The sequence below is a fragment of the Limanda limanda genome, chromosome 9, assembly GCF_963576545.1.
Source record: "Limanda limanda chromosome 9, fLimLim1.1, whole genome shotgun sequence".
Lineage (NCBI taxonomy): Eukaryota > Metazoa > Chordata > Actinopteri > Pleuronectiformes > Pleuronectidae > Limanda > Limanda limanda.
In genome coordinates, this window is record NC_083644.1 from 14,381,267 (window position 1) to 14,407,639 (window position 26,373).

Here is a 26,373-nt window from a genome sequence, read left to right on the forward strand (position 1 = left end):
CACCTCTCATGAGAAACGTTTATTGATGACATTGATTATAATACAACTCTATATTGCTGGAATAAATACATTGTGATTATATTACTGGTGCTGTGAGTCTTAAGGCTATGTTGGGCTTTGCAGCAGGAAATCACCAGGGTCCTCCTCCTCTTGCATCCGTCTCACACACAGTATTTCCAAAAGCAAGCTGCAGAAGCAGAGAGATGACGACTTTTACAAAAATGACATCTGTCATGCACTTACAAATACAAGTGTTAATCAGTGTGAATGATAAGAGATAAATCCAGATTCTGAACTTACGTTCGCCCCTCTTCTGATTTACCGCTTTGCCCTCGGCCAAATTGGCTGTGATTTGCCTCTCCAGCTCCAGGTCCTCCCTCAGCGCCCGGAGCTACAAGCAGAGATCACAATGATTGAACACAGCAAGACCAAGCTGTCATCTCAGGATCAATACACCATCAATTATCAATGGCTTTTTGTAATCAGGTATTTTGACAGGTTTTCAATCACGTACTAATAATAAATGTTGAATGTAGGGGTTGAAACATCTTCTCAACAACAATCTCACACTGAATCATGTTTCCTGGCTACTTCGTGGCAAATCTGTAAATATCCTTACCTCCTCTAATTCAGCTAATTTGTTGGCCAGTTCAAGACCTGTGGAGAGAAAAACCTGTTATCGTCCCTGAAGAATATCTCTGTGTTAATTATGTCAAATTCAATCCTTCTTTGCTTCTCACCTAGAGGATCGTCCTTTTCAACTGGAACTAGGCTCTTGTGCATTAAGAGTGCAAGAATCTTGCTCTGGGCCTCTGTATCCGCTTTGGGATTGAAAACACGGTTTCCTGAACACACAAAGCAAATAAATATACAACTTTAGGCACCATCAATATCGCACAATATGAACAGACAATAAAGCCATGTCCATCTGATTTCATAAACAGTCATCATCTTGTTGCATTTTGTTACACTTAAAACCAGCAATGGCATTCATTTAACTCGAAAATCATTCTGAAAGCTCACCAGGGTTGAACGTGCTCCTTCCATCCACACTCAGCACTCCCTGCAGTATTAACAAACTCAGGAGTCCTAAGCAGTAGTTCACAACGGATGTTCTGTCCATGGCACTCACTCTGTATGGTCCCAGGCTAACGCTGCACTATGAGTCCTCCCTGGAGCAAGAAGAGCAATCCACTGCCTCGGGCCCATCCATTCAATATATTTATCCTTTCCGAGACCGAGAGGAGGGGCCAGTCGGTCCTTGCGTACTAAATCAATAGCTGGTCATTGTGACTTTTCGTCAATAGGCCACATTTTCACGGGGTTCATGGAGCGTCTGGGTGAAATACAGTGATCTGACGTCAGTAGGTGAGGCAAGCGACCCTGAATCACTCTGACATCGGCAATTCAAACGGAGAGGAAGTTATCAATCAGCCTGCTGGTTAGATGTTCTTGGCACATGCAAATCTTTTTCATTTACATTAATTGCTTCTTTAAATAGGCACATCGGAGCGTGTTGGTCTAGGGAGGGGGGGTTGAATTGATTCAGTCCCAAAGTGCATCATCGTGCACTGGAGATGAGCTCCTCAATCTTGGCTTCAGAGCTGATCTGGAGCTGAAGGAACATCCATCACTGTGGCAGTGATGACATCCAACTAGCACCTCCTAAGTCACCCTGGCCTAAAGGGAGCAGACATCGTGCCTGTGCATTGTTACAGAAATGAGCTGGTTGGCATCTGCTGAATTTGACTGGGGATGGTCTTGACGTCTGGTGTCTCATATCTAAGAACCTTTCCTGAAGCCATCACTTTGAATGTTTGAAGTGCAGCAACTCAAATAATTGAGGCAAAACAGACATGAAAGGAATCCGAGGTGCGATGCATACCCAGAATGCACTGCATATACCATTATCACACACTGATGTATTTGATACTTAACAAACTTTATTACGTTTTTTTTAAAAGGTGATTTCTAAAAGTTGTGGTGCAGGTTTGGTCGATACCTACCTGCATGTTGCAATAGTGGACACTAGAGGGAGCAGTTATATTAACATGACCAGATACCAGCTGCTGTCAGGTCACATGACACGTGTGTATCTGTTTGTGGGAGCAAGAGAAGCAAAGAGGAAGCCTGAGACACACTGTTACTCGTGGATGTGTGTTCTCTTCATTCATACACACAGCTGTCTGCTCTGTCCTTGTTGAATTCACACGCAGTCCCTGAACGCGTCACTGTTTATGTGGACCCCAGTCGGGCTCTGTGGTGCGTTCACTGTCACCTCAGGATGCGACTTCTCGTGGCTGCAGACGCTCCACAGACACTGGATCCTGCGGAGGAAGCTGGGTCAAGTTGACCACATGGTGTGAGGCTGAAACCGGACGTGTCAGAATCTGGCCTTCAAAATGAAAGCTGACAGAAACATTGAATTTCAAGATCAATCCAAAATATTATCACAATAATAAATGCAATAATATTGAATGTAATTAAATCTGATTTAGTTACTCGGTTACATTTCAAATTTTACAAAACATATGGGGAATGCATCACCATCCAATTAAATTAAATCGAATAATAACAGCCACAAATTCTCAACTCCTAAATCAAGACTCAGTTGCCAGTTGTCCATATATCATGGCTCCCATAAATGTTTAGATACCTGGTGAGCAAGGCTGCAAAATACAAGCTGCTTAATTACAAAATTCTAGATGATTCGTGATTAAAGACCCAAAAAAACAAATTGTAATCCATTAATTATTTATTTTTTCCACAGTTATAACATGTTTTGCCATTTAACGAATGCTGATTTCTGAATGAAGTACTGTGATTAAATAATGTATCCACTGCTGGTGGATTAATTATGAAACAACATGTCTCCTGGGTCTTTGAGGTGGACTTGCGCACTTTGTGCTTGTTTTGTATCTTTACATCTTTTGTTGTTATCTTGGATCTTAATGTGATGACATTGTTTCTCTTTGTCTTCATTTTAAATCACCATGGGATTATTTGGCATCTTTTTTTTTTTTTTAAATTTGTGTGTAGTTGTTTTGCATAATTCTCCAGTAATTTTCCCCTCTTAGTTCTTTTTTGCATCTTTGTTTTTTTTTTTTGTGGGCTTTTTTAATATTTCTGTAAAGTTGTTGTAATTCTGTCTCTTGGTAGCATTTCTGTATTTCTAAGTGGGTATTTGTATTTAATGTATTTGTGTAGCCTAGTGATTTTGTCTTTGGTAGTTGTATTACATCTTTTACCTATTTTCTATTGTCTTTAGTCTCTTTATGATTGTTTTGCATCTGTGTGATTGTTATATGTCGTTTGATTATGATTTCTTTGTCTTTTTGTTGGGGTTTTAATGTTAACAAAGGCATTCAATCAGAATCAGAATCAGAATCAGAACTGAGGCCTTGACTTGCCTACCTTTGCCCTGATGACTTATTTTTTTAGTCCATCAGTTCTGGTGCTTGTGAAAAGTGTTATAAATCATCGATCAATCAAATAATCACATTTAATTTATATGATAAAAATGTAATCAGCAAAGACATGAGATATGAATAAGAACACTTTAGAATAACACGATCTGTACAGTGAATGGATTGCACATGAACCATTGTACTGCACATACAGAATGAATATTGCACAGTTCATAGAGTTGAACCAGAGTTCAGTACATGCTGACTGCGTGTAGTTCATGGTTGTACAGTCTCACAGCTGCAGGAGGGAACCACCTGCGGTTCTCTACCCTCAAGCTGGATCAGTCTGGAACACGCCTGAGAATGGACTGTTCCTGACACGCGGACATTAATGTTCAAACTAGTCCAAGACACGGAGCTCAGAGCTGGAAACAGCAGCAGCAGTGGGGGCGACGTGGCAGACTTTTATTTTGAAGCGCCTGTGAGGGAAGCTGGTGTTTGTTGTCTCCGCTAGTTGTGTGAAGGAAGGAGGGACACACACACACACAGAGATAGAAAGAGAGAGAGAGAGCAAAAGAGAGAGGGAGAGATAGCGAGAGAGAGAGACGCCACCGAAACCAATCAACAGGGCCGTCCAGCACCTGAACCATCAATCGGCTTTATGAGTCCGGACCATCAATCAAGCTGCTGTTAACCTTCGGAGGAAGCGTGGACGTCACCGGCTCGTTTCCTGACTTATTGTCACTGACAACATGGCTGAGAGTCACGTTAGCATCGACCAGAACGAGCTGCCCGGAGTGAAAGAGGGTAATGTCCACGTCCTAATGTCTCCCGGCTCCGTGTAGCTAGCTGGTGTCGTGTGTCCGGCTAGCTTCATGCTAACCCGAGTGTTTGTTATTGTCCCTCACACTGTGCGGCTGGGACCTGTAAGCACACCTTGCTAATGGATGCTAGCGCTGGTAGTCGAGAGGAGGCAGGTAGTAGTGCCCACTGATTCGGTGTCGCGCCAGATTTTGTATCTCAGGTTGATCTGTTTCCTCTCACTGCCACAGCATGCCGGTTCTCTCCTGTCACAGGGAGCTCCACACGTCCCCCTTCGTGTGTTAGGACTGGGGGGGGGGCAACACACACACACACACACACACACACACACACACACACAATCTGTCACGACACATGTGTGGGTTCCACACAGCCACACTACATCAGCCGACATGTCAGCGTGTGGTTCGGCCACAGCTCTGAGGGCCACATGCCTTTTTGTTTGTGATGGAACCTCATGTGTGATCCCACTTGTGCTTTTGGTTGCAAAGTCCATGTGCTGTTTTCATAGATCCTCCTAAGAGACTGGGCTGCAGTTCTAACCCCCCCCCCCCCCCATATGAATTCTACACACACACAAACACAGAACTTTCATCAAATATAGTAGAAGGTGTGAACACAAGTCAAGAGGGGGCTCTTCACTCCTGAGCAGATCCTGGAGGTGATGCTGTGCAGGAGCTTGGAGGAGCCTGGTGTGAAGCAGCTGCTCGGCAGGATGCTTGTTATTCTGGTCAGAGGGAGAAGGAAGGTGCATTCCCACTGCTGGGCCAGTCTGCAGAGGGAAGGAAGCTGCTGGAAAAGTGTCAGTTTCATCCCTGGAGGATTTGGATCATATTAAGTATGGGGAGCCTGTCTAGTATTCACTGTGCTGTTACTCACACGTGAACTGAACTTGAGGTTTGGATCCAGCGGCACCCGAGGCACAAAGACCCGGCGTGTCTCTCCGTGTCACGTTAAGCTTATTTTCTGTTTCTACCCTCAAGTGAGAAATGAATCCGCAGCTTGCAGATATCATTCACGTTAGTCACTTGTTGCACGGTGTTGTAAGAAACTCTACACCGAGTTAGCTTCCCCAACGAGGCTGTTTCCCCCCTTTTGTTCGTTGGTTTGTTTGATTTTCAGCAGGATTATGCTAAATGAACTTAAAGGATTTCCACAAAAAATTGGGCCAAGAAAAAACCCAATTACATTTTGGTGTTGATCCAGGATTTTTTTGTGGGGATTTTCTGAAACATGGCAAGATGTTTTGTTTGTTTGTTTTTAATAATTCATTGATCTTGATAGGGGGGGTGCTGGCATATTTAAGATTATTCGGCGGAGGTACACAATCTACTGAGGCCCATTTTATTCAAATACTGCCTTTTTAGGAAGTGTTAAAAAGAACAGTCCCACAAACCAAAAGCCCTATCCTAGTTTTAATGGACTGGTATGTGTTGCCATACTAGCCACAATAAATCGTTTTTTCTTGGATAAGAAGATTAAGCATATGGTTGAAAATGGTCTGTGATAATTAAATCCCTTACTGATCTGAGGCTGTGGGTGGGGGCTTATTGAAGGTCTTGCCCTTCGCGCCAGTATCTGTTTATTTCAACCCCCCCTGTCATCCACCCATCTACTGCAACAACATGGTCTGGACCACTCGTCTGCGTTGTGTTTGTGTCACAGGCCTGTTGGTGCTGTCTGTTATATTTCCAAAAATCTTTTTTTCTCCAAACTATTTCTAATGTCCAACACAGTCATAGTGTACTTTAGGTTATTATTTTTTATGTGCATGAAGTAATCTTTGCGGGAGCAGATGATGGGCTCTGAGCCCGGCTGTGTGAGGTTGAGTGTGGCTGGGAGAAGGAGTAGAGCTTTATATGCAAGATTAGTGTCAGAGGAAGGATTGAACACTGAATATATACATATAAACGATGTATGAGATGTATAATTCTCACCATGAAGCAAGAGTAGGTCAAAAGAAAACCTTGAGCAAGTTAAAGGTTTCTGTAGTTTGGTCCTCCCTGAATAGAATGACTTTCCCACACAGCACTGTGGTGGCTTCCTGTGAGATGAAATCATGGCCTACATTTATCCTTCTTTATGCAAGATTTGCAGCTAAAGAGGAGTTTCTCACTGCAGTATTTCAAGAATATCATCATTAAACAGGAGGTAGTGAATGCATAAGTTATACTATACATACAGATGCTCCCAGGTCCATAATTTAATGAGTTTGGGAGAAAGGTCGAATACATGTCCCTGAGATCCTTCCGTTTCCTACACAGGAAACTGTCAGCCTTTGAAGAACCATTATTATTCAAGGGGAGAAAAAGAAAAGTTGAACAGTCTCATTTCAGAACACTCGAGATGATGTGTTGATTGTCTGGGGGTTTTATGAGGTTTTAAACTCCCCCTCCTACAATTGTTTCCAGAATGAATGTTCAGCGCATTCTGGCAGCATTGAGTAATATTGAAACCATGATTGGAAACGGTTTGATTTCCATTTGTTGGAAAGGTTTCAGTGTAAGATAGAAAACAAGCAGTAAAATGTGTTTTGTTTTTTTTAACATGTTTTTGGCCAATAATCCTACTCCTCCTCTTCAAAGTATATGTTTGAACATGTACATTTACTCTTGAAGCAGATGATTTTATCAAGGGGGGAGGGACAATATGAAAGTTTCAGTACAGTAGGCAACCTTGACGTAAGCGCTAAGTACTAAATCTGTTTAATGGGACGAAAGAGGTCAGGTTAAAGGAGTGCGTGAGAAGTGAGTTCGATATGTTAGTGTATTTGAGTTGTATCTAATTGAGATATTGATTTTAGCTGGAATGGTTGCACATGAGTCCTTGAGCTTAGGCCAAACATTTATGTTGCTGTCACAGAATGTTAATCAGAAATAAACGACTATCAGAATTTTCAGATCTCCTGATGTCTGGTGGTTTACAATCCTAGTTTCCTAATCTGTGCTTTAAGATCATTTAACTACGTCTCAGTGGCTGATTATCTGTTGTAATTTAGGATACATGCTTTGAATTAAAATAGACATAAATACATTTACTGTTTGTCTTTCTGTGCTTTGCGCATGTGTACACAAAATAAGGTTGCTACTTTGTACTTGTCACATTTTGTCAACAGTTCAGGGGTTAAACTGGTAGCTTGTCAGTAACAAACCGGCAGCACTTCCCACTTAAGGGTCTTCTCTTCTTACATAATGTTAGGAAAAAGCTTAGAAGTTTCTATTCTGCTCGTTATTCAAGGTTTGTTTGTTTGCCCGAGTTCCTCATTAATAGTTTCACTTCATGGTCATGCTGACACAAAAAGATTCAAACCATTGCACATTCTCAAGATGTCCAAAAACACCTTATCAGGCTGGTTTATATTGTCTGACCCAGTTTCTCATCTCTTGAATAAAATAGATATACTATTTTCACATGTCATATCATAATAAAGTATTTATAATGTGGGTATAAAGTGTTAACACTCAGTTTATTGCTGTTTTTCATTCAATTTAATAAACAGCCTAAATCTCAGCTCATTTTTCATTTTTTAAATAATTGTTCTTTTCAATTGTGTGTAGGCAGATGTTATCACCTGCCTGAAACTGGCTTTGTCTCAACCGCCTCTAGTTTGATTTGTATCAGCTACACAGCTGAGAGATCCAGTTGTTGAAGATCATCTTGTACTTTGTTTTTAATAGACTTTCTGACAATGCTTTTTCCATTTGTTATTTTCAGTGTGCAGAGACTTTGCTGTGCTGGAGGACCACTGCCTCGCCTACAACCTACAGGAACAAGAAAGTAAGAAGAGACTATAATATTAAGTTCCCATACTTCCATCTGAAAGGACATGAACAAACTTATTTCAAACATCTGCTTCCCGGCTTTCAAAGCCTCCGATCACAGAACAGACCTCCAGAGAAAAACTCAGCTGTCTTTGTTGGATCCTGTTTTTTTTATTACGATGGAAAAAATTCAGAGAGCTCTTCCAGATAGTTCCATTCCCTTTTTTCTGGAGTCTGTTAAAGCACTTAAATCATTTATTGATGTATGTTTTATGCATTAGGCCTGATTCGTAACCGTTTTTGTCAAACCTCACAGCTGCATTCCTGGTTCACTTTTTCCAGACAAACAAATTATGAAAATAGTTTTTAGATCATAACAGTAAAGCAATGAGGGCACTCCACATGCTCAACTTGGACTCTTTGTTTTATATGTAGGAGGTTAAACCGCAGTGTCAGTAAGCCTATAAACCCTGCTTCATCATGTGAATGTGCACGATGCCACAACAAAACTGTATCAGAGCAGGGCTGGGGCAGAACACAGTGGAGTGGTGCATGGGATTTGCCTGGATCACATTAATTGTGTTTGTGCAGATATGATATCTCACTATTGCCTCAAAAGCTGATTGTTTTTTGTGCACATGTTGCGCAAATGCACACTCTCCCTTACTCTTCTTCTTTTTAATGCAGTGTATTTAGTCAGTTATGTGCTTACCCCTGCATAACTCATTACATGCTGGTGGTTTTATGAGAGCTCATATGTGTGTAATTAGCTGACATCTTTTTCACACTATGTAGAAAGGAAGTTTGGAGACTCCCCATAGAGGTTTTCTTCCCCTGCTCCAATTTATTTTTCATTATCTGCATCAGGATAAATGGCCCCATCCCATTATTTTTATTGTTTTTAATTTAAGTATTTTTTCCTCTTCCCAAAAATCTTTATTTTTAAGTTTTTTAGTCTTATAGTAGCTATACCTACCTTTTCTGTAGGTGAGGCCACTTTCTAGTGAGGATCTTTTCTGCCAAAATGCACTGACAAACAGACCTAGACATAATAAGGCCTCCCTTCCATCAGACACAAACGGCCATGCACAGTTCAATGATGGCCTCCCCCTTCAGCAACACTCTGACAGGAACCAACAGAGAGAGGTTTTGTGGTCAGATTATTCTGGTGAGCTGTTCGTTTTGAAGGAGTGGAAACATCACAGTGTTAACAGTGGAAACATAACATACTTTCTTTCTGTGTCATAAATATGTGGCACTATACCGCATATATAGTAAACATTTGGTAACAAGGTCTGCAAGAAAAAAGGTCAGATGTCACCCAGCCACACTTTGCAGGTTACGATCTGTTTCAGCTGGGGTTCATCTGGTTTTGGCTGACCTGTGCGTGTTGTGTTGTCATCAACTATCTGAAAGTCTGAGTGATGGTAATGGAGGCTCATCTTCCTCTGCTCCCTTTGTCGTGCCACATGACCGGTTCTGGTTTAACCTGAATTTTTTGTTTTACCTTTGACCTGCAAGGTCACAGAGGAGAACACGAGCTGACATAACCTGACAGTTCTCAGTGAGCAATGTCACGTTATTCTTAGATCTCATGGCTTGTATCATGTACTTTTTTTATTTTTAATATATATTATAAATGTTGAACATTCAGAACACATAAAAATACAATCGTTGATTCGAAAACAGTTAATTAATTTGAAGATAAATTATAATTGTTGTTTTTAGAGCCTATGCTTTCTATTACAGTGCACAGCTACACACTTGACATGTCAGAGGTTCAGATAGCCCAGCTATCTAACCTCAACTCCCCTCTCTGAATGACGTGAGCCCTCTTCAAGGTTGACTTTGTTGAATGAACAAACGTCACGATGTCCCGTCACGTTTTTTCTTTCTTCTTTGAAAGTTGAATCAATTTTTATTGTTGAACGGTGTGGCAGTGGATAAATGATGGCCTTATCTTGGGCTGTTTCATCAGTTTTGTCCTCAGATATTTTATTGTGAGGTGTCATAAACTTAAACAATTTATCTATGTCATACAACAAAAATCAATGTCGGCCCTTTGACTTTTTACCAAGTTGCCACAGGTGTGACTCACCGTTTCCCCTTCAATCTCACCGGTGAGAGGGCAGAAACTTTATGAAGCCTCTAGTGGGTAAATTGCCAAATGTAATTTGGTGTTTTTCACATGAAAGCTAGGACCAAATCGATCGGCAGGTGAAACAGAGCTGAGCGAGTGAGTGATGCTTTCAATGCTTGCAAAGCACTTGGAGTGTGTCAGCAGGCAGGATTTATCATCTGTTATGGGCCACAAAGTGCCATCACACAACCTTGGAATGATGTCTCAGCTGCGAACATTCATTTCTCAGTGACTAAGAGCGCTCTGTTTATTACCACAGACTGAAGCGTCTGTGTCCTCGATCTTGTTTTCTGCCGACCATCTGAACAGCTGCTGTTCAAGAGAGGACAACAGCAAGAAAGTGTGATATCTGTAAAAAAACTCTGCAGTGTTTTGCAGTTCATCATCCAGCTAATACCTCACCCAGTAAGAGCAATGTTTATGTGTTTGTTTCTACAGTTGAGAGCCACTTGGCATCCAATGTCCACAAGAGCCGCCTGGTGCAGACGGACCTGCAGGTGGCCAAGAGACTGCAGGAGGAGGAGGATAAGAGGGCAAAGATCCAAAACCAGAAACAGCACGTTGACATGTGAGTGTCCTCTCACACACAGTGCACGTCCTTGTCAAAGCAAAATAGCTCCTGAAAAACATTATGATAAAACCATACATGAAAAAGTTGTTGCACAATGAAATGGCACATGATCACCTGATAAGAAAAAGTAAATTACATGAGATCAAGAGTTTACATGAAAGCTGTTAATTAGTTAGGATTTTATATAATCATATGGGAGTAATGTTTTATTAATTTGGTCGAATATGTTTCTGCGTATATCAGCAACATGCATACATACAAACAAATAAAAGCAAATAAAAAGTTGTGTCATCTGCAAATAAAATACTTAAGATCATTTAAATAAAAAATAAAGTATTTTGGACCCAGAAATGAACCCTGTGGAACACCACAGTCTACTTACAGATGTTAAAAAAAACTGTACTGTTTATGAAAACATTTAGCCATCTGCTATGAGCTCCTGAAAATTCACAAGCAGCCCAAGCAGATCATTCACAATTATTTTGGTCTATGTGGTATCAACCAAAGTCCTACTACATAAATATACTGTACTCCTGCAGCAGTTTGGGTCAGCTCCAGCAGCTTGTCCCAAACTATGCAGCAGCCACGCGCACTATCCACTACGGCCTGAAGCGAAGCGTAAATCAAGCTTCAGTGACCGCTCCTAAACATAGATATGTCTTCTGTTGCCCCTGTCCAGAGCTGCAACAGAGCATGCAAAATGCACTGCAATCTAGCTGCTCTGCAATTTTTTTTAAATCAAAAATAAAAGTGCTGACTCACAGCTCAGTGAGGTCATTGTTTCAAGCTCACATAGACACAGTGAGCTCCAGCCATAGGACTGCAGCCCGGGGAGAAGCCAGATGCTCCACAAATGATGCAGGCAGGCCAAATCTGCTTTTCATGCTGGGAGCTCACACTGCCATCCACACTAATCTCTGCCAGAGCTGCTTCACATACAGCCACTCTCACATTTAACTAGACACAGACACAGGAGAATGCAGTATGTACTGATGAAGCGTACATGGTGCTACTGTCAGCTTAAGTTCTTCTGAGCTGTTGGGTTCAAACACAGGTGAAGTTCAGGAGAATGAAGCTGTTCCCCATTAGTAAAATATTGCACTGATGCATGTCTCACACACCAACAGAAAAACAATCTTTGCATACCAGCCCTCCAGGTGGATGTTGTCTTCTAAATTAAGTGCTTTAAAGATGCAAGTGAACTAAAGTGAGCTGCTGAGATCAACTGCGCAACAGGCCCGAGACATTCCTGCTCCAGTCTGAAGCACACACGCCATCGTCCACAACATGCTAGACAGGTTGAAAGCTGAGGTCTTGTGTTCACTATTCTTATGTAATATGACTATTGTATCACTGATGGGAAATTTTGATTTTTGGGACTGTTTGCATTTGTACATATGGACAGAATCTATGAACGAGACTAAGTCCTCCTCAAATGCCCAACAGTTCCCTTATGAAAGTAGATTCATAATATCCAAATAAATTAAGGAATAAGTGAATAAAATCAAAAGACTCATTATTGATAAACATTGTTGTATCTGTTAATAATGTAATGTTGTTCATCCCCCTCCCTATTTACATACTACAACCCATGGGAACCCATTGGAACCTCAGCGAGCGCCAAGATAACGAGATCGCCCAGGAGATTCAGGAAGAACTGGTCCGACAGGCAGAACAACAACGACAGCAGGAAGACAAGGATGCGGTGAGAAACACGCCATCAGACCTTGCTGCCCATTCAAGCCCGCTTGGTTACACCCACACGTCAATGACTTGACTTCTAGTATTTATGTATTGTAATGAGTGGTTCACTGTACTTTTGATGTAAATGAGTAACACCTGATGTACATTAGCTGTAAAGTGTTTTTAATCACAATATCGACTCTTACTGGCAGTAGTAGGACACTAGCATTTAGTTACTTATTGGTTTCATCTCAAAACATCAGTGATGCTTCTCACCACCATAATCTGATAAGTCTAAAACTACATCGTCTCACTGAAGGCAGAAAGTACATCTCATAACAAAGGGACATATTTGTTCCAGATCTGTCCAGACGGAGTTTTTGTTTTCATATTCATGTGGGACAACATGTTTACTCTTGAGTTATTTGTTTATAGGCCATTGCTCGTAAGCTTCAGGAAAAGGAGATGAAAGAGGAGCGGAGGAGACAGAAACAGCTGGAAGCAACCTTTGAGGAGGAGTACTTCGAGGATCATGGAGGTAGGGAGAAGACACTTGCCTCATGTTAATGCGATTATTTGTTGCACATATGAGTCTGTCTGTGTTTAGGGACATGGATGAACACATGCCTCTCTTTCTGTAGACTGAGCTTTCATTTGCAGCTCTGAATTTATGAGGCTGAGCTTTTGGTGCTGCCCAGCGCTGGAGATTATTTGCATTCATAAGCATGTGATTAACCTTGAAGAGAGGTTTGTGGGCTCTTTCAGAGACATAATTTGCCATTTCCCTCCCATTGAAGAGAAAACAAGTGAAAGTAGTTGCTTTAGATGCAGCTTAAATACTTATTGACATCAGATTTGACCTTGGATATTAAATGAATCTCCAAATGCACTAAGAAAATAATAGATTTACCAAGCGTTTTCCAGCATCATCACAACTCTGAGATTGAAATTAGCTTCTGTTTCTCTACGGAGAAAATTTGGGTTGGATGAATATGTCGTTTCTTACCATTTATTTGTAAGTTGGCATCCTGTGCCATCACCATGTTGAGAATGAAAATTAACTTCATAATAGAAATCAGTCTCTTCTTTCTCATTTCTGTTTTGTGATCCACAAATGATCACTAAATTCCTAGTTATTCATAGTTCCCTTGGAAGCCTGCTGTTGTGTTGGTCCTTAGGCTTTTTTATTTGTCTGCCTACACCGTTTGTGACACAAAAGTTTTTTTTAACCTTGTGCTACTTCTCAGTATTTGTGGTCATTCATATAAGTAAACCACGTGATACAGGCAGCAGCTGTGAAGAGGCCATGCGAGTAGGTTCCTGAGCCACTTTGAAATGTACACAGCCTCACGTTGGCAGTCATTGGCCTCTGTGTTGACATAAACAGGACTGGGCATGTGTCTCCAGCTATTAGTCTACCTGTCCTATGGATCACCAGCCATTCATCTCTAAATCACACACACACACACACACACACACACACACACACACACACACACACACACACACACACACACACACACACACACACACACACACACACACACACACACACACACACACACACACACACACACACACACACACACACACACACACACACACACACACACACACACACACACACACACACACACACACACACACACACACACACACACACACACACACACACACACACACACACACACACACACACACACACACACACACACACACACACACACACACACACACACACACACACACACACACACACACACACACACACACACACACACACACACACACACACACACACACACACACACACACACACACACACACACACACACACACACACACACACACACACACACACCAGGTGGTCAGGATGACGCTTTAGCTGACTGTCATTCTGCCCTCCTCGTTTTATACTAGAATATGTGTGACACCACCAGGTGCTCTGTTTTAATGTACAGCCTTGTTTAGTTACATAGTCACCCACCTCAAACGCCCCTGCTGAATGTGTGTACACACACAACTGCAGAAGTGTGAATGTGCTCACCTTATTACAGATTCAGCTTTTTTGTTTATTCTCTTCCTGATCCCTTAAGGGAATGACGTAACCCTTGGTAACAAGATATGCAGGTTACCAGATTGTAACTGTACACCATAGTGGTCAGTTTGAGACTCAATCACTGAGCTTTTTCACAATCGTGCTTTTGTTTGTGAATGTTTCATAGAAGAGTGTTGCCATCAAAATCTAAACCCCGCTAGTTTTTATAATCATGTATGTACATGTGCACATATATTCACACTTCTTTGGTATCACGTAGCTTTTCATTAGATCATGTAATTGGCTGCTCCTCACAGGAAATGAGAGACTACTGCCTGTGTGTTTCTTAATCCAGTGGATTAGGGTCGCACGTAAACCAGCATGGGGGCAGAACCTGTCTCTACTTGACAGGTATACAGCTGGCAGATGGGGAGGCATGTGAAAGATAGAGGAGTGCATTTAAAAGTGTAATTGAGACAGAATATAGGACATTCTTTAGCCAGTCACTTTGAGGCAGGTGTCTGTCTGGATCTACCCGCCTCCTTTTTTAAAGTTTTGGAACATCAACACGGTCGATTAGACATTTAGCAGCAGGTTAGATAGCTGAAATTCCTTTGAGCTGACTCTCAGTGCCGAGCGGACTCGCCTCAGCTGTGTACTTCCTTTATTTGCTTTTCAACTCTTTGTTTTCATTCAAACTTTTGTCAGCCACAGGCCAACTCCCAGCAGGGTTGAGTTCTCAGATGAACAATTTGTTCAAGTACATTTCTTCCCCTTTAAGTCAGTCATGCACAGTTCTATTACGTAGTATGTTCCTCTTGTTGTAAGAAATAGATTTTCATCGGTGTTTGTCAACAGTAACCCTAACTACAATCCATTCAAATGTGTTACAAGCACATACTGGCTGCTGTCACATTAAAAGCTTGACACTAACGGTGTTTGATTTAAGTTAAAAACACTTGTTGCCACTTTCTTCCACCTTTTTCCTGAGAGTAACAACCACATCTCTGATATTTGGGTGCAGTTGAAATCTTAACTAACATTTGTATCACATACTGTCTTTTGACCATCTCTCTCCTCATCAGTCCAATGTCTAGCTCAGTGCTTACTAATCATCTCAGCCTAAACCATTCTGTGTTATTTTTCACGTCATGTTTTCGTCATTCTCTCCACTCCGCCCTCTTTCCACCCTCACTCCTTCACCTCTGCCGTGCTCAGCTGCAAGAGGACCTCTTGATTTGGACAAACACACCCGCCTCAAATCCACCTCACCAGGCCGACATGATGAACATGCCCCAGTGGGCCCACATCGGGACTACTCCCCAGATTATAGCTCAACAGAGCCCAAAAGGAGCAGGTACCCAAGACAGGACCCAGCAGCACCCCACAGCCATTCCAGATACCCTGAGCACCACCTGGTGGCCGAAGGAGGGCGAAGCAGACATGCAGATCCATACCCAGAGCACCTGCTGCCCTCTAGAAAAAAGCATGGGGACAGGTACCCGGAGTATGAACCCACACAGACCGGGAGAGCCAGAGGCCACGGGGGGGAGGACCCAGAGAGAGTGGTCAGGAGCAAGGAAAGACCTGCCAGACCTCCGCCACATACCCACATAGAGAGAGACAAGGAGAGGGACAGGCATCGAGACAAGAGCAGAGACCACGACTTGGAGAAACATCCGGGAAAAGACCAGAGGAGAGGCAGAGAGCAGGACCTCAGGGGGATGAGAACAGGGGAAAGAAACGGGGAAAGATCCAGAGATAGAGGACAGAGTGGGGACAGATACAGAGAAAGGGAAAGGCAAAGACAAAAAGAAAAAGAGAGCGCACGAGCAAGAACCAGGAGCATGGAGAGAGGACTGGATGTGGATTATTTGGAGCAGGGTCACGGCAGGGAAGGGTTGCGGGAGGGCAGGACTTCCTGTTTTGACGAAGAGGACGAGAGGAGAGCCAGGGGCCGACAGCGTGTCCAATCTAACCCGGAAGAGGTGTTTGACGAGTCCAAGGGCAATGAAGGCAGAGGGGACACCAGGGAATTGTGGGACCCTCGGCAGGGGGAGGGTCCCAGCAAGGAACGCAGTCATTCTCATCCCAGCGCAGAGACAGGTACCACTGTGAGCCTCTTTCTGGGCTCTGTGTGGGTGTTTGTGTGGTGTGCTGAAGCTTGGCGATCTCAGGTGGTGGGTTGATCTACTGTGACATTGTCACTACTAATGAAGTCACTAATTATCTTCTCTCTAGTCCAATTTTGATTGATTTGTTTTGGTTTAATTTGATTTGTTGATATTTTGCTGTGGGTTTTGCTCATTCTTGCAATTTCTCTGTGCAGAGACTGAACTGTTTGCTTTGATTGTCTAGAAGAATAGCTCCACAGATGTTTGATGTGCTGAACTGTGGCATTCACAAAGGGCTTCATGGCCGCTGAGCTGGTTGTAATGTTTTATCCCAAAGACAAAGACATCAAACTAAACGCCAGTGAAGTTGCACTGCAGCCCTTTTTTGCCTTTTGGCTTTAATTCAATTTCAATCGAATGTATTGTTGCGCTGAAACTGTTTCATTGACAGAAAATCATTTTTAATCATTTCATTTTGTCATTTATCAACATGCAAAAACATTCTAGCTCATCTCAAATGTGCAGATTTACCAATCATCTGTAACAAATCAAAATGTTTTCGAATGGTGATCACAATGTGTTCCTAGGAAATTACGAATTATATAATCATCACAAAAACGATCGATAAATAAAAAGCAACAAATAATTGGTAATGATAATAGTTAGCTGCAGCCTCAATTTGTTGTTAATGTTATGTGTTGGTATCCGCAGGTCGTATTGTGCACCGGGAGAGTGGAGCAGTCATAACGGAAACTGAGCTCAAGATGAGCGAAGCCACCAAGGGCCTGACCAAGCTGGATATCAGAGAGCAGGAGCTGAAGGACATGGAGGTGGCCAGGAAACTGCAAGATGAGGAAATCAAGGTTGGGAAGGAAGCAAGACAGGTATGTTGTTTATTTATTTTTACAAAAAAAACGGAGACCAGTTTCATGTTTATGTTAAAAACGTATAACATGCAGGGATAAATACTGTAAACCAAGAGCAACCTCAAGCATTACAAAGAGCAGTAGCTACATTTTAACATTCAGCTGCTAGTAACAAGTCAAATGATTTCTTCTCCCCAGTGGACTATGTTTTTGTGTTTATAAAGTATATGTTTAAGGTTTGGGTTTGTACGAGGATTGCATGCTTAAATACATATTGCAATTGCACACTGCAATATGATATGAATACTGAGCCTCTTTCATACCCAGCATTAACATGCGTCTTGTGTGATCTGATCACAAGTGGACAGCTCTGTCAGTATGTCAGTTCACACCTGGCATCACAATGCGATCTGTGTTCCCCGCTCGATATGCAAGTGAACACGCACGTCATTTCTGTTTGCAAGACCAAATGCGATGTTGGTTTGAGACAGTCTGACTGTGACAGACGGGTTGTCTGTGTGTTTGTGAGAGAAAGGCAGGGAGCAAAAAAGCATTTGAAATAGTAAAGCAAATAAAAATAAATGATGATCAGTGTTGATATGCAGTTGGGCTGCTACAAATATATCAATGAATGGGAAACTCTGAGAGGTCTAAAAATACTCTACACCTTTAGACATAATGAAACTGTTGCTGGTCAGGAGGCGTCAGCTGAGTAAGTGCTTCTTCGATATGGACAAGGACGCCATGGCGTGCACTCTGTTAATAGAATATTGCCACGATCACTCAGACGGACTTCAGAGGTGGATCTCAATCCATGGTCATCAATATGTCATGGGTGTGGTCACACCTGTACAAGCTCAACTGTCCACTTGTGATCAGATAAGCTTAGACAGAAGCACTGTAAAAGCATTATATGATAAAGTGAAACACTCATAATGCCTCTGCTACTAATCTTAATTTTTTCTACAAGAGAAAATATTCAGGGAACCCCCTCATTTATGTCCCTTGGAATCATTTCCTATTTTTTTTACATTTCTACTTAGCTACAGAAACAACATGAGAAGTTTTTTAGAAAGATATTCGAAATATTTTCACCATACATACCCAAACATTTTGATCCTTTTAATGGACGAATCTGATCTTTTCACTGACCCCCATTTAAGAACCACTGCAATAACTGACTTGAAGGCTGATTGTGGGGAAAAACATCTTCCTGAAAGTCTCAATCCCTGTCACTTCCTGTTGTATAATGTCAGAACAATGTGTTCCACTTGGGACAAAATGTGACTTCTTGATGATCTGGTTCCAGGCGAGCAAGGGGAACGTACGTGCAGCCCAAGTTGCGCAGGATGAGGTGAGAATCAACGTCTGGAAACGTTTCTCATGCTGCCTGTGCTCTTTTAATATTATGTCCTGAGTTGAGTCAGAATTTACATATAATCCTGAATACCTAAACCAAACAACATGTAAGAAGAAGTTAGTAAGTGTTGTTATGTAATACTTTTAGATAGAGTTTTAACTTTAAAATGTGTGTTTTGTGTTTATAAGCCAGAGTAGGAATGCATATGTCACGTGACAGTTATAATACACATGTTATACAAGTAGAAGTGAAACACAATCGGCGTGTTCACCCACACGTCAAATTTCAGGGTTTGGAAGTTTTTCTGTGGCTGATTTTTTTAGTTGATGTTGACTTGTCTGCGTCTCGCCCTGACAGGAAATTGCCCGGCTGCTGATGGAACAAGAGAAAAAGGAGTACAGGAAGAATCGAGAACGGGAGAAAGAGAAGGAACGAGAGAGGGAGAGGTTGGCCATGGAGAGAATGGCAGGGGAAAGGAGGCGGCCAGAGGGAGACTACAGGGTAATTTTCCATAACTATACTCTTTTTAAAATGTGGGATGGAAACCTTTTGCTGCCTGTATTATATTTGTCTTTCCACTGTGGTAGAAACCCCGTAATTTTAGAAGCTGTAATTTGTTATTTTCCAGCCAAATTCGGAGGAAGTCGTGCGGCCCAGAACACGAGAGGAGTATGAACACCAGAGGCAGAAGAACCACAACAAGCCTGCCAGGTACAAGACCCACCACTTCAGAAAACCAAACATTTCCAGGCAAACGAGTTGAAACTCGATCATTACAAATAAAATGTTTCCTGTTTTTCTCTCTCCGCTTGTCTCAGGCCTCCTCAGCCTCGGCCACACGACTATGAGAATGTTAATCCTGGTTTTGGCTACTCGGACCATCCTGCCCCTCAGCGCGCTCCCACCAGACCTGAGGCTGCTTACAAAGGTAAGACGTCCATGTGAGAGGGAGGCTGAATTTACTTCATCCAAACAAAGTTCATGAATGCGTTACCTTAAGAACTCCTCGTGAGAATCCTTTCAAATTTGGCAGAAATGTTCACTTAAACTCGCTGATTAACTGATTCGATTTGGTTTCCTCAAGTTTTGACCAGTTGTCTCTCTGGCAGAAGCATACAACTGTAGGGTGAATAGACCAGTTCACACTCCACCGCTCAACCCCTTGTCAAAGCTACACTCCCAAACCACATGAATGCACAATGTCCGCTGATAATTTTCTCAGTGAATCAATTTCACCTGAAAAAGGTAAAAAATGACCAGCACAGTTTCTCACCACAGTTCTCTTTTCTTTTCCAGGTGCCTATTACAAGCGGTGACTCAGGCCACGTCCAGGCAATGCTGTCAGTCCTTTTTTATTATTTTATATATATATATATATATAATTTATCTTTTTGTTTCTAACCATCCACTCCCTTTTGACCAAAAGCTTTGGGACAATCTAATGAGTTTGCAATGGTTTTTTTCTTTCACCCTCCAAAGTTTGCCCAGAGTTAAGGAAGTGGGTCAGTGAGTGCTGGAACCACACTCATCTATTCCTTTTTTTTTTGTTTTATTGGTAAATTTCTAATTTAATGTTATTTCTTTTAACTGATTCGACACCAAGACAAGCCAAAATAGCAGCCTTGCGACATAACTCCCATTATTCTTAGCTGTTGAAATGGAGGAACCGGCTCCTCGTCTGCTGTGCTCGTCGTGTGCTGATGTTCGTCCCATCTGTGGACCATGCCATCACAAGGGCTCGGGGCCTCTGCTGGATACAACCATGCAATCTCAGATTTCCTCATGACTCTTCGTGGGACGTGCCTGTCTGGTCCAACATGGATGCTACAGTGTCTTAGATACCAACACGGCAGCTGCTTTGTATCACCCGTGCTGCAGGTCTGCTCTCGTCATGCTGTTCAACGAGGCTCCGCAGGCCTTTTCCATGTGCCATACAGCATATGACTCCGGAGGGACACCTTTCCATTGCTGTATTGCAACAAAACAACAAAAAAAGCCTTTTATCAAGATGCTGGTCGTTCTGACATTTACCGCGTTGTTCCAGTGCAGAGGAGGCGGAGCTTTGTGATGATCCATGGACATTTAAATGCGTCTTTTTCAGCTTGTGACAGGGACATTTATTTTCCCCGTCACGCCCTCCCACTGAAAGGGGACGGATGATACTCTGTGTATGACTCACTGTTTCTATGTGCATGCTTACTGAAAGTGTACAACTGTGTACATGCATTTCAGCTCTATACCCAATGATCTGGCTGGCTCTTGGTTTTTGTTAGAAAGGGCTAAAGCCACAAAATGCCAATAATCTTCTCCCAGTGAATGAACAAAACGTGTGCTCGTCATATACTGCTGTACAATATATCACCTTCCTGCCAATGTTGCATATCGGCTTGCCAACTCCAAACCAAAACTGGCTTGTTAAAGAACCAGAAATGAAATGCATGTACATCGGCTTGTCTGTGTCAAACCTGACTTCATGCCTGTGCTTATGGCACAGAAATTGTGCGATTGAATATCTGCTTTTATTTTATTTAAATGTCAATATAACTGGGTTGTTTTTTTATTCAAGTTGTGTTCCAATCATGTCCCCCCCCCACCCATATTGTGGACCATACAAGATTTTCTCTTCAGTCCTAGAATCTTGTTCCACCAGGAATTTTTGTCCAGAAAGGGAGCCTTATAATTTATTTTTATACAGTACTTTGTTGCTTTTTCTTCAGATTGTTCCCAAAGGTTTTCCCACGTCACTTCCAGTCCTCTTGTCCTTGTCTGAAACTCAAAGGCAGAGATCATTTCCTGCCTGCAGCGACCGATCCAACAAGGGAAGTGTCTGGATTGAGGGGAATTTATTGACATAAAATAACTACTACTGCTTAAAGGGACCCATTTAATTTTAGTTTTTTTTATTCTGAACCATAATCCATAGTTTTCTGTTATTCAAGAAGGATCTTATATAAAATGAATAGCACATTTAAACTTTGCGTTGACTGAAATGTCAAACATTCAGGTGGACTCGGATGGCCTCAGCGCTGCGTCCATGTTCTCTCGTAATAAATGTCCCTGAAATTATGAATCAGCCTCTAAAATTATGCCCTCCCTGTTTGGAGACGACGTGTTGTTTTCTTTGCCTACGTGTGACATGTCGTGTGTGTTGCTGGTGACATGCAGCAGTACCCGCTGGTGCTCATCCAATCGATGTTTTATTCGTGTTGACAATGGGATTTGTGACGTACATTTATTTTTTTTCAGGGACCTGAAAAGGGGGGAGCTTAGAAAGTTGTGGCTGTAGCAAAGTCGCCACACCCACTAAGGTGGAACTCCTAATTTATTCTTTGATGACAGCACCACCTTGTGGACATGTTGAAAGTTAAATATACAGAAAAGGATGTCTTTGGTATATTGAAGGATGTTGTGCATGAGACTGTGGATGTGAGTGCTGTCTACATCAGCGACTGTTTTAATTTCCTTTTGAATCCTGGGCTTGTATGCAATCTTCCAATCATGAATCAACACACGTGTGTTGGCACTTAATGTAACGGACCTTTTTTTTTCTTTTTAAGTAAAGTGAATTAACCAGTTGCTTTTACGTTTTGAAATGTAATAAACTGTATCAGCATTTCTACAGTTCATGAATATGTCTGTTGTGTCACTGAAACGCTGATCAGTCGAACTAAAGGGTGAAGGCCTCAGACAACCTTGAAAAATATCTTTGCTTGTTTGGTTTTAAATGATTTCATTACCACACTTTTATTATAACCTCTTTATTGCCACTCTCACTACCTGTTTTGCACGTTTTAAGCTTGAGGCTGTAAAAACAAGCATCTCTATAGAAGATCTGCCTAGAGAAACTGAAGACCTTTTACATTATAAGTTGTGGTGTTGCCGGCTCGTCAGGGTTCATGCCACAGTTGTTCTGAATGTTTGGTAGTTTGTCGACGCAGGTAATCCTGGTCAGTATTTGCACATTAGTGATCAACAACACCACATGAAAGTGAGACCAGTTTAATATAAAACCTCTTAACCCCCAGCTGTTTGCACATGCAAATACTAACTGCACCAATTCAAGCTGAAAGACAAGAAAGTAGTTCCACACAAACAGTAGAGTGTCAGGTTTATTTCTGTAGGAGCAGATACACAATCATATAATCAGTGAAACCATACAATACACATATGCAACGATACACATCAAATACTTTCCCCTTGTGTGGATTGATTGTCTTTATCTTGGCCTCCTTCTCAAAATGAATCACGTGCTTATTTATTTTTGCAGTTTCCGTGTACCATCAGTTTACTGTCAGAGGCAGGGAGCCTTTTTATTGTCCGCACTTCTTAATAAATCATTCCACTCCTGATAAGTACAGAGTTACACCCATCTTTGTCTGTGTGGAGCTGGTTCACCAACATACCTGACATACTGATGCTCCGGCTGCATGTGGTAACATCACTGCCATGCCCTCGCTGGGATATGTCACAACCAAACTACTGGAAGCTGCACCTCCATAACCAGAAAAGTGGCTGCTGCTCCTGCTGCTTGCTGGGAGAGTAACGCCTTCAAAATCAGACAGGACATATGTTCTACTTTCAATCACCCAGACTGGCCTCCCTATGCGAGTGTAGATACTTGATGCAGGCTATTAAAGAGAGCGATAAGACATAAATCCCGCCACCAGCGGACTGGCAGCTTGTAATTCCCACCGCTTGTTTACCAGATGTCAGGTTCTGCAGAGAGTGTTTGGCCCTTCGACCTCTTCATGTGTCTCCAGCAGAATAAGACTCCTCCATCCACAGCTCCACTGCTTGTTCTTGGATGCACATTACACACACGACCAGAAACAATGACTGAAATTTTTTCCCACAGAAATTCCCAGGCAAAGTTTCTAGCTGTGCGGGTAACAGAAGTGATGCAGGCACACACACAGAAACGCCCCTGTGAAGAGAAGACATGAGTTAACATCTTGTATGTCAGCATTAGGTGCTGTTTGTCAGCGATGCAAGTTCGATCCTGCTCTTCCAATTCCTGCTTTATCACTAAATAAAGCCACAGATGCAACAGCAGCTCACACATTCAGCTGTTTGACTCTTCGCTGTGATCCACACTGTCTCTAACAGGTGTTTGCTCTGAAACTGGTGACTAAACAAAACCATTTGTTTGTTCACTCTGTCGCACCCTGGAGCTGCACAGACTAAACAGCACTACATGGATTCTAGAGGTGATGGTACTCACCTGTCCCCGGCTGCTGTCCCCCAGAGGCCGCCGTGTCCACAGTGTAGGTCACATTCACTCTGAGTGTTCTCCCCCCGAGTGTCTCACCTGCATGGCAGGTACAGAGGTGAGTGCGGCTGTCTATCAACTCCAGCACGCCGTGTCGAGACATGAAGACACACCCACTTGTTAAAGAGAGAGGGAGAGAGAGAGAGGGGAGGAGAGCGAGAACCTGTCAATCAAGCCCTCCATTTGTCCCCCTGTCAACTGTCTCCTAATTAAAATGTCAGCTAAATAACTCTTTGATACTTAAAAAACAAAAGAAAGGAAAAAAACGACCCACATCTAAAACAGTGCATGCTTTTCTCTCTCTCTCTCTCTCTCTCTCTCTCTCTCTCTCTCTCTCTCTCTCTCTCTCTCTCTCTCTCTCTCTCTCTCTCTCGCTCTCTCGCTCTCTCGCTCTCTGGGCCTGCCGAAGCCTGGGGCGAATCTTCAGGTAAAACCGGTAGAGGTAGTCAGAGAACTATTTAGTCACACACTGAACTGATCCAACCCTCAGCAGAAAAAAATACCCTTTATAGGAAGGAATCATTACAACAAAAATGATATTGGTACCTGGAAAACAAAATCGCACAATAGGCCATCCGATACTTTACATCCTTTGGTTTGAGGTGTAGAAATGATAATCAAGACCATATTGCTGTTTTTGCTTTGTAGTCTGAGCACTAAATATAGATTAAGGCCCTTGTTCTACGTCAAGTATTCCCCCTGCTCTGACAGGGCGGCATCACCTGCTGCCACTGGTGCCACACCTTCAACCGCAGACTTCTCCAAAATCTGCCCCAACCACTTTCAAGCAGGGATTTGATCTGACAGTTTAACTCCCTCAACTTCAAACTGTCAAACTTCCTTCTGCAGAGAAAGCTCCTCGTCTAACCATGTCTGAGCAGAGTCGATTTAGTGACTTCAGATCACGTGATATCAGTGTCGTTATCTTATCTATTCTCTTATTTCTGCCTCAAATCTCTTCAAACATAGACTGATTCTCTCTCAGGCAGAGAGTGGCACTCCTGAATCCTGGCATGACAGCAAACATTCTCATTGTGGGTTGTAAAAGAGATTAAGCTGGCCGTTTGGCCCGAGGCGCTCGATGCTGTGCCTGATGCAGGAATGACATCCGACAGGTTTGCAGCAGCACCTCAGCCCATGTGTGCAGGGAGTCACCCTCGTGTGTGTGCCAAGACAATCCTCAGGCACTTCAGTTTGAGCTTGCACAGAGCAGAACTCGCACACGGGTCCCAGCGTTTAACACTTCATTTAGTTTACGTTGTTAATCCACTCGTCAGGTTGGAGTTCAAATCAAAGAAAGACCTGAGGAGACTGGATATAAGACACATAAACACATGATACAACTAGATGTAGATATGATGCAGCAGAAAGTGACTGTAGAAATGTATTGTCAGGGGGTGGTGTATCATCTCATTTTCAGAAGGGTACAAGGGACAATTACAAACAATAAAAAAAAACTAAAAGTAATTGTTTCCAAATTAAAACCATTTTTGAATATGCTACACGATGTTTGAATAAGCTAAATGAGGACAGAGCATATCCTTAAAGGAAGTGTATTATTACAAGGAGCCTGATATATGAATGCATTTTTTACCAACTTTCACAAGCAGAAACAAGATAGCGGCCATATGTAGTATAATATAGGACTAAAATACTTCTTAAGAATTCTACATTTGTCTATTTATAAAAAACAATATCAGTATGTTTAATGCACAAGCAGCTGATTCCTGTTAGTGACTCTAACTGTAATGTTCTTCTCAGCACCTGAACATTTCGTTCTGTGACATGTGTTAAGTGTTTCAGGTGAGACATGCTCCTGAATGACCTGGTTTCTTTTAGGATTCTTCAATACAATGGACACTGAGCAGCAGTCAAGAGAGTTTTACTGCTTCCTCTCACAGAACTAACATGACTATGAAAAATAAATAAATATTAAATATGATAACAAGAATCATCGACATTTTCTAAGGTAATCTTTTCTGAAAGTACATTTTTACATTTATATCCGTGTGTCAGGAACGTCTTGCAGTCATTGCAAGTGTATTTTGACCCTTATAAGAAGTATCTGAGGTACTTTTTACTCCCATGTGTCTTCATCTCTGTCCCTGACTCTGTATGTGACTGTCTTTAGTAGGTGTTTGTATCTGCTGATCAGCACATAGTCTCATCTGTCACACACAGACCCACACACACACACACACACACACACACACACACACACACACACACACACACACACACACACACACACACACACACACACACACACACACACACACACACACACACATACATCTTCCCCTCTTGTTCTGTGGATCAACAGGAATCAACTTTTTTGAAAG

The 26,373-nt window shown here is 42.2% G+C and overlaps 2 protein-coding genes across 3 annotated transcripts; one reads left to right on the forward strand and one right to left on the reverse strand.

The window, feature by feature from the left end:
* Positions 1 to 61: 61 nt before the first annotated feature.
* uts2d (urotensin 2 domain containing) lies at positions 62 to 1,123 on the reverse strand. The gene is made up of 5 exons (XM_061077426.1): positions 1,024 to 1,123; positions 741 to 845; positions 620 to 657; positions 301 to 391; positions 62 to 187 (listed from the first exon to the last, which is right to left on the reverse strand). Exons 1-5 carry the CDS (start codon positions 1,121 to 1,123, stop codon positions 162 to 164), a joined length of 360 nt encoding a protein of 119 aa, XP_060933409.1. The 3' UTR covers positions 62 to 161.
* Positions 1,124 to 3,943: 2,820 nt separating this feature from the next.
* Positions 3,944 to 22,377, forward strand: ccdc50a (coiled-coil domain containing 50a). Of its 2 annotated transcripts, XM_061078449.1 has the most exons (12): positions 3,944 to 4,214; positions 7,944 to 8,006; positions 10,569 to 10,698; positions 12,316 to 12,406; positions 12,820 to 12,922; positions 15,641 to 16,528; positions 17,248 to 17,420; positions 18,712 to 18,756; positions 19,120 to 19,263; positions 19,391 to 19,473; positions 19,581 to 19,690; positions 20,059 to 22,377. In XM_061078449.1, exons 1-12 carry the CDS (start codon positions 4,160 to 4,162, stop codon positions 20,076 to 20,078), a joined length of 1,905 nt encoding a protein of 634 aa, XP_060934432.1. In that variant the 5' UTR covers positions 3,944 to 4,159; the 3' UTR covers positions 20,079 to 22,377. The 2 variants fall into 2 exon arrangements, with proteins under 2 accessions (XP_060934432.1, XP_060934433.1); XM_061078450.1 differs by lacking the exon at positions 15,641 to 16,528.
* The last annotated feature ends 3,996 nt before the right edge of the window (positions 22,378 to 26,373 follow it).